The sequence below is a fragment of the Carassius carassius genome, chromosome 7, assembly GCF_963082965.1.
Source record: "Carassius carassius chromosome 7, fCarCar2.1, whole genome shotgun sequence".
Classification (NCBI taxonomy): Eukaryota; Metazoa; Chordata; class Actinopteri; order Cypriniformes; family Cyprinidae; genus Carassius; species Carassius carassius.
In genome coordinates, this window is record NC_081761.1 from 32730509 (window position 1) to 32745300 (window position 14792).

The following is a 14792-nucleotide window of genomic DNA, read 5'->3' on the forward strand; positions in this document are numbered from 1 at the left end:
TGTCACATGACTGCGGTGCGTTGCGCTTGCGGCATTCTGAAAAGTTGAGATGTTTTTAACTCGATGCGGTGCGGACGCGCCTGGAAAAAATGGGCGCGTCGCACCGTGTGCGCATCGCGACCGCGTCGCTTCCATTATGAGCGCACATACCACGCGCCTACATTGGAAATAACGAACTTGAGCGCGCAAAAGACGCGATATGTGAACGGCCCCTAAGAACTGCGGTCTTCTACAGTACTTCAAATATGCCGTGGAGAATCACAGAAAGTGACCGAATTCAAGAACATTGTTGCGGCATCTCTCAAGCAATGAATAAACACTGCTAACTTGGAGAATGCAGTGAAAACTCCTCTTCTCACATCTGTCCTTAGACCCTCGGCACAAACATCTCAGGTTTCTCGATGAAAACATGAGAGAAGTAAGAAAAAAAAATTTTTTTTGAACATTATCAGAACATTTTCCTTGATGCGAGTGGAGTGACACCAACGATGAAGAAGATGCAATGCCCACTCGTCGGAAAAGGCTGAGCCAGTTCTTCAGCGATGATTACAGAGAGTCCAGCCGAGACGAGTGGGAACAGTTCTTGCTGGAGCCATGTATTCCACCAGATGAGGATCGCATTCAGTGGTGAAACGAAAACACGAAGCGCTTCACAAAACTTATTCGCTTAGCACACCGTTATTTGTGAGTCCCGCGTTTTCTCCGCGGCCGGCCTTATTGTTAACAGACTAGGGAGCCCACTTTCCCCCGATCATGTTTACATGCCCGTATTTCTTAACAAGAACATGTAAAATAAAACAATAGAAAAAAAAAGCAAAAAAGATTTGCTGACAGTTTAAAAGTTTAAAAGTTAAGTGTCGGCTACATTCTACAATAGCCTAATTGCTGCAGGCTGCTTTACGTTTTTTCTTTGTTCACTTTTTTTTCTTTTCTTTTTTTTGCTTTTAATCTGTACTTTTGTTTGTTTGCACGCATTGTTAAATGTTTCAGCTATAAAACACGATTTTTAATGTTCAAGCTTATTGTGTGTAAGCTTGTTCAAAATGACGTAAACAATAAATGTTGCTGAAAAATTACGTCTATCTCATTAAACTTAATTTAAATAATATTTAAATACGAATATTCGAATATTTTTTTTTTTTTTTTTGTGAGCTCAAATATTCGAATATGATATTTGTGGAAAACGCCCCATCCCTACTGAAAACAGCAGTGTTGGTCTTCAACTCGAGTCAGTTCAGTGTTGATTCAGTTTGGTTCAATAACTGTCCATGTTGCAAAATTAATTCAGTTATTTCATCTATAAAGCAGAAGACAACAGTGTCATTATTCAGCTGAAATTCAATTCAAGTTTTGTCCTCATCCAATAGTGTCAGTGCAGTTAAAACGATAAGGGTACTTAATATGAAATATCTCTTAAGGGTGACCCGACATCTATTGATAAATTACAGTAAATAAAGTTTATTTCCTACAAATATCTCAAAAAACAAAACAATGCGTCTCAGTGTTGAATCTTGTAAACAATATTTATACCTTTGTAAAGTATTACAATTGATGAACACTGCAGCATTGACACAGTTATTGAATTTGATTCGAACCGATAATGACCTTTATAGCTGAAATGGAAGTTGTTTCATAACCGATGACCATGCAACACTGACGCTGTTATTTTCCCTGTTTATTTCTGTGAAGCTGCTTTGAAGCAATCTAAAGTGCTATTAAGTTGAAATGTGTGCTTTTTCATTTCTCACCGAGTCTGTTTTTGTTTTCTGGTGCTCTTCAGGGTTTTATCGTCTTTTATCTTAGTGATTTTTATCTTTGTGGTTTAATGGCATTATTTGTGTGCTGATTCTGCCTGTGAGGATCTTTCTTTTATCTTTAGTTGCTTTATGACTCCTAGCTCAGTATTTATCACGCACGATGCGCGTTGTATCATGCACGTGTCCCCTATGAGAAAACCCTCTGAGATCGATGCATGTGTAGGCAAACACATGTGTTTGAAGTCCTTATGACGATTATGCAGATTTATTCGAGTTATAACTTTCTTTCATGTCTGAGAAATGACCTTGAATGCAGGTCATCATTTCGCTGGAGGGAATAATCCTTTCTGAGGATAATGACTGGGTTATTAAAGTCAATTTTGAAATGGGAATAGTATGAATGTTGTACATTTTGGAGGGATTGTTATTGCAAAACAATAGCGTTTTTTGAAGATACTGTGACTTTTTTTTCAATTGCATGCAGAACAGTGCAAACCAAATATGGAATATATAAAACCCCAATAAATTTACACGAGATGCTAAAAGTTCAGTGGATAATGGTGCTTGCAACACCAAGGTTGTGGGTTAGATTCCCATGAACTCTAATTTGACCTCTTGACATCTTGCAGAACGTCTGGTAATTGTAGCTGAGCACTATGAAAAAAGCTTGAAGGACCTTCTGAAGCAAGGGAAACCAGTCAGGTAATACATGCATACGGAATATAACTGATTGCATATGGTCTGTTTACATGACTTTGCTGCAAGTGAGGGATTCTTTAATGAAAACCATTATTTATTTGAAATAGAAGTAGCCCATTTTTGCTCAATCCAAAGCAACGCCAATAAATAAAAGCATCAGTTTATTTAAAAGACATGAAAATAGTGATTTACAGTGGTATTACCATTAGATACAACATTGTCCTATGGTACTATCACATTATTTTTGAAAGGTTCATGTTCTTCTGAATTCAAATCATAATTTTTACACCATACATCATCAGGTCAACAGACTCATTGCTTTAATATTTGTGGCAGAGCTTTTTTTCCGTTATTGTTCTGAGATCCATTATTGGTTTGTATCTTCTCATGTGGAAGCATTGACACCTTCATGTGGCTAGTTTTTCAAAGCTTTTCTTTTTTTGAAAGCATTTAATCATTGTGTGTGTTATTTTTGGTCTGCATTATTAGGGCTATATGTTGTATTAATATTGGGGTCAGAGTGTAAGAAAATTCTAAACATTAATAGTGTTCCTGTAGCTCAAGTGGTAGAGTATGTGCTTTGAAGCGCAAGGTTGGGGGTTCGATTCCCAGGGAACACATGATAGGTAAGAATGTAAGTCGCTTTGGATAAAAGCGTCTGCTAAATGCATGAATTTAATTTAATTTTAATTTAATAGCAATTGGGCCAGTTTGATAACAATTTACTATCAAGGACTGTAGACGTAGATGGTAAAACTTGCTTGAAAACAAGACGGAGGACAAAAACAACTTATTGCAAGCAGTAAAGCTTCCATTTTTTAGACAGTATATAAAGTATTGAGTCACAATTTCCAATCAGACCAGTCACGTCTAGCAATATTTTCACCACCCCAAATACATATCCAGATTTTTCCAAAGAAACATATTTTTCAACACCCAGACCTGTCTACAAGTTTCACGACTTGGGCAGAAAAGTCAGAATGTACTGTTTATAATATTTAACTGATAAGAACCATCAAAAAAACCATCCCACTTTAGTTCATTAAGTGACATGAACTTTTATACCCATATTTGTTTTTGAGGTCAGACTCACCCAGCAGCCTGTGTTTGTACAGACTGTTTATCCTCTCTGTCTTCTATTAAAAGCAGACGAATGCAGTGTCTTTTACTTTCAGCTCTTTTTTTCATCCAGTATCATGTTAAACACAGAAAAACTGTAGCTGTCTCAGTGGAATTCACAGCTGAACCAATGATGTATTCCCAATAACTGACAGATATTAGCAGTGACTGAACAGCTTAGACTGCTTATTTATGCTGCTCTTGTTCTGCCATCTACTGTATAAATCTGACATTTTATTATGAATTGATGGCACTTGATTATGCCTTTCATTTGACCCCATTTTACCTATATAAATATATCTATATATGTTTGTGTTAGAAAAATACCAAATTCTACCCAAAAATATGTAATTGATCGTTCATGATCAGGTCTTTATTCCAGGAGATGTGATAAAAAGTTTAACATGGGTATTTGTGGGTAGGCTTAGGTACATATATGGTTTTAATATTATGTAATACGTTTCATTTTTCAAGATTTTAAGATGTTCTTGTCTCTCTTAGTCCAGAGACGGTACTACAGGTTGCCTATGAAGTGCTGGAAGGCTTGGAGTTCATGAATAAACACGGCATGGTGCATCGTGCCTTGTCTCCCAACAATGTTCTCCTGGACCGCGAGGTGTGTAGACACACAGACGTGTATTGAGAGCTCACAGATAAGCTGCATGGTGTAAAAACAAGCTTTAAATTTAATTTAACTTTTTTATTGATCTAAGCCTGTTGTTTTTTTGTTGTTGTTGATCAAACATTTAATAATATTTCATATTTTCCATATGAAAGCTTTATAGTAAATAAGCTGGGAATTCTGACAGTCTATGTTACTGTTAGCATTTGTTGAGTTTATTTAATATAATAAGCACAGTAAAATTGTAAGAATGACATCAGAATTGATGTCTTACTGTGAGGTGCTTTCAGCTCACTGTTGGAATCCAATGTTCTTTTACAAATCAACAGGGCAAGGTGAAGCTGGCCAAATTCGGCCTGTATCACATGACCGACCACGGAGCAGATGTTGACTTTCCTATTGGGTACGTCATTCAGCTATAATGTTTTCCATTTGTTTCCTGATCTAACATATTCCTCAAAGTGAAACTCACGTGCTTTGGAGTCTATATAAGGGTGCAGATAACATCTCGGCATCGTTATTGCAGAGCAGAAAGTCAGGGCGAGCTTTAAATCTTTTTAAGATGCATCGCGGCTCCAAATCGAAGCGTCAGCCTTTCATGGAAAAAAAGATCAATGGGTCACGCTGTGCTCTCGTAATAAAGAAAGATGAACTAACATTAGAAGTGCATCATTGTGGCCCATCTTTGTTTGGATCAAAAGCAGATCCTGGATGTCAAAGTGGCTTCCTTATGCAGTATCATAAATAACTTAGCTGAGTGGCACAACTAGGAGCCCTCATGTTCTCAGAGGGCCCGTCTTATAATATCAGGGTTTGTGGGACATGTCTTTTGTAATCTGTCATCACAAGGACCACATCTGCACGCTGCGAGACTTTTCCAACACCCGTGTCTTCTATTTGTCTGTGTTTTTGTAGGTATCCATCTTACCTGCCTCCAGAGGTTATTGCTCAAGGCTGTTTTTATTCCAGCGACCCCTCGATCATTGAGGCCCCTCTTCCTTCAGGGCCCAAAACAGACGTTTGGTCTCTCGGGGTGCTTCTGTTTGAACTCTCTGTGGTACGCTCTCAGAGTTTTCATTGATTCTGCTCAACAAGGACTGAACTGAATTTGGCATTAATGCAAATTATTGTTTCCAAGATATGAATAATGATGTTACTGTATATATATTGTATGTTTAAACAAAATCGTGTCCCCAAGGTTTTCACTTACAGGTTACATTTAATGCATATTTATCAATCAAAGACAGTAATGTTTATAAATTCCTTAAATAAAGCTTATTAATAAAATAATCCTAAATAATCCATTGGTTTTAAATTTGGTTGATTGATTTTAAATTTTTATTAAAGGTGATTTTAAAATAAGGACACGTTTGCTTGAAATACTTTAAATAATCAATAAAAATAGAAATAGAAGCTTTTGAAGCTTGAAATGTGCTGAATTACTGAAACATAAAAAAAAAATTGTAATAGTATACATATAATAAACAACATAACATCAAATATAGCTTTTTTTTTTATTCATAAATGTTTTATTACTTTCCAGGCCGTGTTATTTTATTATTATGTATTTAGTGTCATACTTTTCATTAATATTTTGGATTAGATTCATTTTTATACTTTTAGTTTTTGTTTAAATTTTAGTTGAATTAGTAATTAATCTTATGTATTTTTCTAGTTTTGTGTCTTTTTTTAATGATTACTATTTTTTTTTCAGTTTTATTTTATTTTAGATATTTTAGGTAATTATTTTACATTTAAACAAAACAAAACTGGAATTTAATTTTAAAAAATAATAATTTAGTATATTTAAGATTAATCTAATATCTTTATTAGATTTTTTTAAGCTATTATTTTTTATAGTTGAAATAAATAGTTCAACCAGTTAACAAAAATGTTGTAATAGTTTTAGTTTTATTAAATGGTAATAACTGTCCCAGGCCAGAAGAAACTAATTGTAAACAAACCTGAATGTTGGCTTGGCAAACAAAGCCTACTCTCTTTTTTAAAAAGAGGAATACAAGGTCAAATCAGGCACAGTGCATTATGGGATGCAACATTGCATTTAGTATGCTCTGTTGTATACTGCACTTTTGGCAAATGAAAAAATAAATCTGCATACTGCAAAATTATTCAGACTGTTGAAATGTGACCATAATGATTTTAACATTAACTATTTGATGTCATGTGACTTGTGTTGTCCAATAGGGAAGGCAGATACTACAGAACATTGATATTAGTGAGAGAATGAAGTTCATCATCACCTTAGGCAAGTTTGTGCTTATGTGACACTGTTTATGTATTCACATCACATTATTATGTCTATTTTCTGTTGTAATACATTTGACTGGAATACCTTATTGTCTCTACAGGATGCATGGACGACATAATCACTGTTCTTGCCGAGGAACACGGCTGCTTAGATACAATTAAGGTAAGTTTGCTCATCTTAATGGATAGCCTTTCATCTTTGTACTTTACATTCCTTGATGAGATATTTGATTGTTTTCTTTTTTTGTAAACCTTTTACTGCTGGACTGAACAATACACAATCAGTCTCATGGTAGGAAATGCTTTATCTCAGGGGTTTCATCTCGAAGGAATTTGACTTTAAAAGGTTTACTTTGAAACCTCTCAGATAAACTCTTTTTAGCTTGACACTGCAGGCTCACTGGTCGTACGGCTAATGTTTTCCAAATGTCCTCATAAAACTTCACTTTTCAGCGGGGTTTATGGCACGAATGACAGATAGTGCTGATTTATCAGAGTTTGGCTGGGTTTGATGCTTTACTAATATTCTTGTCTCCGTCTTTTTCCCAGGAGCTGCCTGAAAATGTGCAGGCTTTATTGAGGAAATGCCTGACCTTTCTCCCTTCAAAAAGGTTACCTACAATATTTAGCCCTATATCATTTCTTTATGAAAAAATACAACTCTATCTCATCTTCCAAAACTTTTCATGCAGTCAGAAGGACATTTGGCATAATGACATTATGTCATAAAATCTCTCGAGTAGGAACTTGCACTTATTATTTATTAATTTATTTTACTAATAATTCTATTATTTAAATTCTTTGTAGGAATGGGTCATATAGTTATACAATTGGTAGTTTTCATTCATATTGCATCTCAATATTTATATTTATTTAAACCACCATTAACACTTCAGAAAATAGATAGCAAATATGCAGATATATAGAAAGAATTTAGCAAAGATACTATTATAGTTTTTTATAATTATTTTGAATCTGTTTTTATTACTTTTATATTTTCAGTTCAGTTTCATTACATTTGAGTACATGTTATTCATTTTTATTTTTATTTGATTTATTTTAGGACAATTTAGTCAGATTTGTAATTAATTTGATGTGTTTTCCTGTTTTTTTTTTTATTTTACTTTTTATTTACTAATTAGGTTTAATTTAGTTTTATTTGAGTTTTGGTTTTAGTTCAGTTTTAGTTTTTATTTATTATATTTCCAGAATAAGTCTTTAGAATCCATTTAAATGAAACTAGAATTTCATTTTATTTCAATTATCAATTATTTTATTTCTCTATTAGTAAGTTTGCTATTTGTCTAATTAAATTATCACATTATTGGAATTAATGTACTAATTAATATTAATACTTCAAATAAATAATACATACAGTATGATCTAAAAATAATAATTTATTTTAACAATAATTGTATTTTATATTTTACTTTTAGTTTAAGTTAACTGTAATAATTAATTTGTTAATATTAAATATTAATTAATTAATAAAGTGTTTAAAATTTCCATACAGGGAATTTGCCCTAATCAAATTTCCCATACTTGTTTGCTTTGTACTAGTCAATATTAATACTACTAATAATTATTAATGCATACAGTATGTGAGTAAAGAGAGAGGATCAAACTTATGGTTAATTACTAATAATTGTTAGTGTCTGATTGTTCTTGTCTTTCAGACCCACTCCGGCCGAGCTTCTGGAAGACTCTGTGTTTGAGATCATTTCCTGTCAGTACACACCCTACCAGAGCCCTGTGCGTCTGTTTGCCGCCTCCCCGCGCTGTGCTCATTTACAGCTTCCCGAGGACATCAGTGAACTCTGGAAAGGTTCGAGTGCCTAGATCTCACACTGTGGAAAAAGTTTTAATGACTATCAAAAAACGAATTCTAAAAATAGTGTTAATGACGATACTGCTGAATTTGTGCAGATGATGGAGAGAACTACCTGTCAGAGAGAGCCATAGATGAGGTGCATCATCTGTGGTGTTTGGCAGGAGGAGACCTGGAGAAAGAGCTGACCAATCAAGAGATCATCCAGTCCAAACCTCCCATCTGCACCCTTCCCAAGTACTCCCACATCTCTGACCCCCGCAGAACGCCAGCTTGAGAATCAGCTTAACGACTGTCTCAGCGTGCAGAATAAATCATCTGTTTTAAACAGCTGTTTGCATTCGTGTGTTTGCTCTCCAGGTTCATTTTGGAGGATGGCGAGTCTTTTGGTCAAGGCCGCGACAGAAGTTTCCTCCTCGATGACACAACTGTGACGCTTTCTCTTAATCAGCTAAAAAATGTAAGGGTGTTTGCTCGTATAGGCCATCAAAATACAATTGTAAATGTATAATTTTTTTAAAAAGCACAGAACAAAAATATATATGTATGTCTGTCAATCTATCTATCTATCTATCTATCTATCTATCTATCTATCTATCTATCTATCTATCTATCTATCTATCTATCTATCTATCTATCTATCTATCTATCTTTATGTGTGTGTGTGTGTGTGTATATGTTAGGGCTGTCAGTTGATTCAAATTCTTAATCTAATTGATTACAGGATGCTGCGATTATTTAATTAATTAATTAGGCCAGTATGTTAACAGCATTAAAATATTTGAATCATGTTATTTTTGTTTTTTGTATAACTAATTAATATAATATTATTATTATTTTATTGTACATTTACAATTATCTTCAACATTTAGATATGTAATTTTGATTTGGGTTTATATTGAATATCGTAGACAATGTTTTATTTTTTATTGTACATTTATGATTATCTTCAACGTTTAGGTGTGTAATTATGACTTGGGTTTATATTGAACATTGCGGACAATATTTTATTGTATATCGTTCATTTATTATTATCTTAAATATTGAACGTATAATTTAAGTTTTAAGATTTTGGTTCATATTGAATATCATAGACAATATTTCTATAAATGAATATGTTCATTTATGATTATCTTAAATATTTAGGTGTCTAATTAAGATTTGGGTTTGTATTAAATATAAAATAATGCATAAAATGTGACATTGTAAAAATGTAATATTGCATTATCTACATATTTATCACAAAAGGTTATTTATTTATGAAATTTATTATGTTTTTTTTTTTTTAAATATCGGTTTATAAATTTAGATGTTAAGTATTAAACTAAATCTGTACAAGACTTGACAGTGTTTTTTTTTTTTTTTTTTACTAATCCAAAAACATAACGTGAGGTGACACTAAAGCACGGCTAATCTCTCATTCCAGAGGCTGAAGGATGTCGCAGGAGAGACGTACTATCCGTTACTAGAAGATGAGTAAGAAATCATCTCTTATTCATGAAGTCTGATCTTGTGTTCAGTATTGTGGTGTGTTTGGCAGCAGTCAGTGTGTGTCTGATGCTGTGGAAATGTCCCGTGTGTCCCGCAGGCAGTCCAGCCTGCCTCAGTCTAACAGCAGTAATGAACTGTCTGCCACCGTCACACTGCCCCTCATTATCCGGGAGAGAGACACCGAGTACCAGCTCACCCGCATCGTCCTCTTCAACAGACTGCTCAAGGTCCTTCACACACACACACACACACACACATTCTCTGAAAATGACCACATAAAAATAGCTGAAGAAATCACCCCATGATGGATGTCCACCCACAAAACAAACGGCTCATTAAGACTCAAAATGAAATGCTGGGTTGTTTTTGAGGTCTTTGACATTTTTAAAAAAGACAAATCATTAATATCGATTTACCTTTTTTTTTTACACTTTTTTTTTTATGTTGACAGTTAGAAATAATTCATAGTATATTAGTTTAACAGACTTCATCAGCTCATAAAACGAGGTTTAACAAACCGCTATTACTGTAAATAATTCCATAAATGTGTTTCACGTTCATTTTTAGGCGTACCCCTACAAGAAGAACCAGGTCTGGAAGGAGGCGAGGGTTGATATTCCTCCTCTTCTGAGGGGTCTGGCCTGGGCAGCTTTATTAGGAGTTGAGGTACACACAAACACTGCATATACGCCAGGGAATATATTCTAATTGTTCAGCAATAGATGTTTTATGACCGTTTTTCTAGGAAACCGTGGGCTGGTTTTCTTGAGTCAGATCAAAATGTTGAAGTGTTTGGCGGCTTAAAATCATGCCTGGCGTTTTCTGGTCATTAGTGGACTATTGATGCATGACGTGTGCAATCAATCAAATTTTGACATAAATTCAATGCACATTTCACTTTATAGCAACACAGTTGTTCTGTTTTAATATTAAACATGCCTTTTAGTGCAACACTCCCACATTCAAATCAATCAATGTACTCCCGCAGGGGGATATCCAATCAAAATATGATGGCATCGATAAGGACACGTCCATCCCCACTGATAGACAGGTGAGACTCTTTCCTATGTGTTTAATAGTCTTCGCACTGATTGAGGTTATTGAAAAGCTGAATAATTCATCAGCCTGTTGAATTATTCACTTTGTTTGTGAAGTGCCTGTTTTCACCTTTAAGCCTTGTTAAGATTTGACTGTCCACTGCTGAATATTTCAAACGATCCCAGAGCAAACAGCGCTGACGGAGACGCATCGCCCACCTAGCCACTTGTCTGAGTTGATTTAAGGCTGTAGATTTTATGCATTTGTCACGCAGATTGAAGTGGACATCCCTCGCTGTCACCAGTACGACGAGCTGCTGTCGTCACCTCAGGGTCACATCAAGTTTCGCCGGGTGCTCAAGGCTTGGGTGGTGTCTCATCCTGATCTGGTGTACTGGCAAGGTGATGGAGCCATGCTTGGGTGGGGTCATGTACACGGTTCCGCTTTCTGCCACTAGATGGCACCAAAGACTCGCAGTGTTTCTATTGTGCATTCACCGTTGGATAAAGATAGCAGATCAACTCTTGTGCACTCTTAAGAAACCCGTCAAGAACACATCTGGGTCATATTTCACCCTAAAATATGAAGAGATCAAGTTTATTTTTAAGAATGACAAGGTGTTTTTCATTATGCCTTTTATTAGCATTACAATCAAACCCATGTTCCTTCTAAATAAATTATAATTCAAATGATATGTAATTGCTCTCAGTGGTGCGTTTTTATTTTAGAATATGACATGGGCATTTTCTTGACCGGTTTTGTGAGATTGTCCCATGTATGTCTTGATTTGATTTTTTTGCTGTAGGCTTGGATTCGCTCTGCGCACCTTTCCTCTATCTAAATTTCAACAACGAAGGTAAGATTTCTGGCCAACTTCTTTATTTATTTTTTGACATTCTTCCTGATATTAGTGCCTCTAGCTGGACTAACTCAATCTTGTTATTATTTTTCCTCTCAGCTCTTGCATATGCATGCATGTCGGCCTTCATTCCCAAATATCTGTACAATTTCTTCCTGAAGGACAACTCGCATGTGATACAAGGTAAGGGGACCTTTTCGTTTCTCCATAAAGAACAGAACTACTGTATAAGATTGGGAATGTGTGAAAAAAGTAACCACATTTAATCGATTTGCAGCATGCCTGATTTGTGTGGCAGTTTGCACGTGCTTGCTTGCATTGCAGCTGTTTTTAAAAAAATCCTTTAAGTGTTAATGGCTGTTACACTGCAGTGATTGCAGCCGTAAACACTTACAGGATTTCTGTAGCCTGACATTTGGGCATGTTTGTTGTTGCGTTTGCAAGCTCAGCTGTCAGCACTTCAGGAGCAGAATTGCTTTGTTTAGCTGTCTGACTGAGCTTTGAGCAAAGTGTTTGTCCTGCCATCGGTATAACGTGTTAAAAGTGTTTTTGGCTCGAGTGCAAACGCCTGAATGCTCTTATTCTTCACTTCTCCAGAATATCTGACCGTCTTCTCGCAGATGATTGCGTTCCACGACCCCGAGCTCAGCAACCACCTGAACGAGATTGGATTCATACCTGATGTAAGTGTAAATATTTCAAAAACACATGAGATCACATCGAAATTAAATCAAATTGACATTGTTTACTTTGTTGCATGCCCCATGATATCAATATTTTATCCATTCCTGTTAGCTTTGAGAGCCGTCTATATGCTAGTTTACTCCTAAAAGTGTTTCCAATGGCAGAACAAAAACGGAATGGGAAATATTGTGTCTAAAATGTAATTGAGCAATGTGTTACTCAGTATTAACCTTTTGTTGTGTTCAAGAGTCAATGGATTTCTTCAAATCCACAATACTATATATGAGCTATAATAACAATGACTTATAGCAAACATTAATGAGTGAGGTTATTCTTTTATTTAGATAATATAATATAATAATAATAATTGCTATATTATATTTTTTATAAAATACATGAAATGTAGTAATAATGTTATATTCATATATCACTTTTCATATTTATTTTAATAAAAAATATAATTTATATAACAGTTTAATTAAATAATTATTATATTATTATATTATTTTATAATTATTTTATTATAATTAATTTTATAACAGTATTAATGATATTTTATTATAATTAAAATTTTACTTAAATGATTGCTATTAAATTAATAATATTTAATAATAATACAATTCAATTATATCTTCTGGTCTTAAAACGTATTAATTTTCCTCTCCTCAAATTAGGGCCTTAAACATTCATCTTAAATGTAAGCTTTTTGGAAAGTTTAAGTTAAGCAAAGTTATTTTCATGTTCTAGTTAAGCAATCTGTGTGTGCGTGCATTTGTGTGTGTGTGTGCGCGTGCATGTGTGTGTGTGCGCGCGTGCATGTGTGTGTGTGTGTGTGCGTGTTTGTGTGCGTGTGTGTGTGTGTGTGCGTGTTTGTGTGTGTGTGTGCGTGTTTGTGTGCGCGTGTGTGTGTGTGTGTGTGTGTGTGAAATGTAATGGAGATGGTTTGAAACTTCAGTTTTCAAACTTTGAAGTGCTGCTCATTCAATTTACATTTAGAAAATATAATGACGTATTGTTTTCCCTTTCATTTATTTGTCAAATTATCTTTAATTGGTCTTAAAAAGTCTTAAATTTACCTTGGAAAAGCTTGCAGAACCCTTGAATTTAATATAATTAAATATTGTTTATAATGATAAATATTTACTTCAATAATGAGTTATTACATTTGCTAATTTGATTTTGTTTTTCTGGTTTCACTTTAGTATTAATTAATTTATTTATTTGACCCTTTTTATTTGCATTTAACTTATTTCGATGTTTACTAAAAGGGTAGTTAGTACACTCAATTCTGAGTTGGTATTCATATTATTGACTCATACTAGAACATTTAAAAATGAATAAATGTAAGAGATAAAACGCTTTTGATTGCGTTTAGAGTATAATGGCTTGTTTTGACAGCAGATCCTCTCTAGAGTGATCGAGCACATCTATGCATTCAAGTCCTGTCACACGTCAGATCTGCTGTTGCTCGTGTCATTGATGGGGCGCTCACACACGTGGCTGACCCTGAGATTTGATCGCCGGCCAAGTTTTCCTCGAGCGCACACACACCAGAATATTCTGTGATTCACAAACGCTCCCTCTTTATTTTTTAAAATGCCAAGATGATGTCTCTCTACACTGATGGATAGGTGACCTCCACAGACAAATCCACCCACAGCTCTGCGACTGAGGGTCCAAATAAATGATGAGTTGTGGGAATCAACACGGAATTGGTCTTTGATGCAGGAGCAGAGAACCGGCGTTCAGTTCAGCCTCTGCACAGCTGCTGTTATGGTTCGACCGCATGAATCAAAAGAAGACACTGCTGAACTGGAGTCTCTGAGCAGACCATTATATAGGCTTAACCCTGCCATGATTCCCAATGCATTTGATCTGGAAGTGTTTGTTTTCTTGACAACACAATCCCAAAGTCACCTTGCTGGCTTTTAAAGGGGCCCTGTTAGTAGAATTTTATGCTTTTCTCTGAAGTAAGGTGGACTTTGGCCAGAATACCCTAGCAACCACTCAAAACACCCCAGCTAGATTCATTTTGTGCGCTGTTTGCTTGATGTCTGTTGGTTCCCACTGTTGTTGTCATTTTAATTTTCACTGAGTTGGGATAATATTTGACCCTGACTTGACTTATCTTGTTATTATCAAACTGTCTTTGAGGCATGAATGCATCTTGGCTGATGTTAGTCGAGGATTTGGCTCAGTTCAGTAAAGTCTGCATGAGTGCTATTATATTTGGCAGCACACGGCCTGGAATTCGCAGGAAAGTGACCTAGTTTTGTGTCCTGCTTCTTGTTGGTATTCTGATAATGTTGGATAGGCCAGGGTTTTTTGCCAAAACTAACCGTTTTTGTTTTGATTTTCTTTCAAAGCATTCATTGAATTGCTTGGACAAAATGGCAAACGTGTAATTTTGGATCTAATTGGGTAATA

At 35.1% G+C, this 14792-nt stretch overlaps 1 protein-coding gene across 1 annotated transcript in view; it reads left to right on the forward strand.

Annotated features, from left to right (window-relative positions):
* Positions 1-14792, forward strand: part of tbck (TBC1 domain containing kinase) — a 46497-nt gene that overhangs the window by 1814 nt on the left and 29891 nt on the right. Inside the window, exons 3-20 of the mRNA XM_059554632.1 lie at positions 2387-2459; positions 4077-4191; positions 4527-4600; positions 5113-5254; positions 6403-6463; positions 6567-6628; positions 7015-7076; positions 8142-8290; positions 8392-8530; positions 8654-8753; positions 9720-9769; positions 9882-10011; positions 10352-10450; positions 10773-10835; positions 11097-11223; positions 11628-11678; positions 11781-11864; positions 12279-12364. Coding sequence (XP_059410615.1) covers positions 2387-2459; positions 4077-4191; positions 4527-4600; positions 5113-5254; positions 6403-6463; positions 6567-6628; positions 7015-7076; positions 8142-8290; positions 8392-8530; positions 8654-8753; positions 9720-9769; positions 9882-10011; positions 10352-10450; positions 10773-10835; positions 11097-11223; positions 11628-11678; positions 11781-11864; positions 12279-12364 — 1667 coding nt within the window. The remainder of the gene's footprint in view (positions 1-2386; positions 2460-4076; positions 4192-4526; positions 4601-5112; positions 5255-6402; positions 6464-6566; positions 6629-7014; positions 7077-8141; positions 8291-8391; positions 8531-8653; positions 8754-9719; positions 9770-9881; positions 10012-10351; positions 10451-10772; positions 10836-11096; positions 11224-11627; positions 11679-11780; positions 11865-12278; positions 12365-14792) is intronic.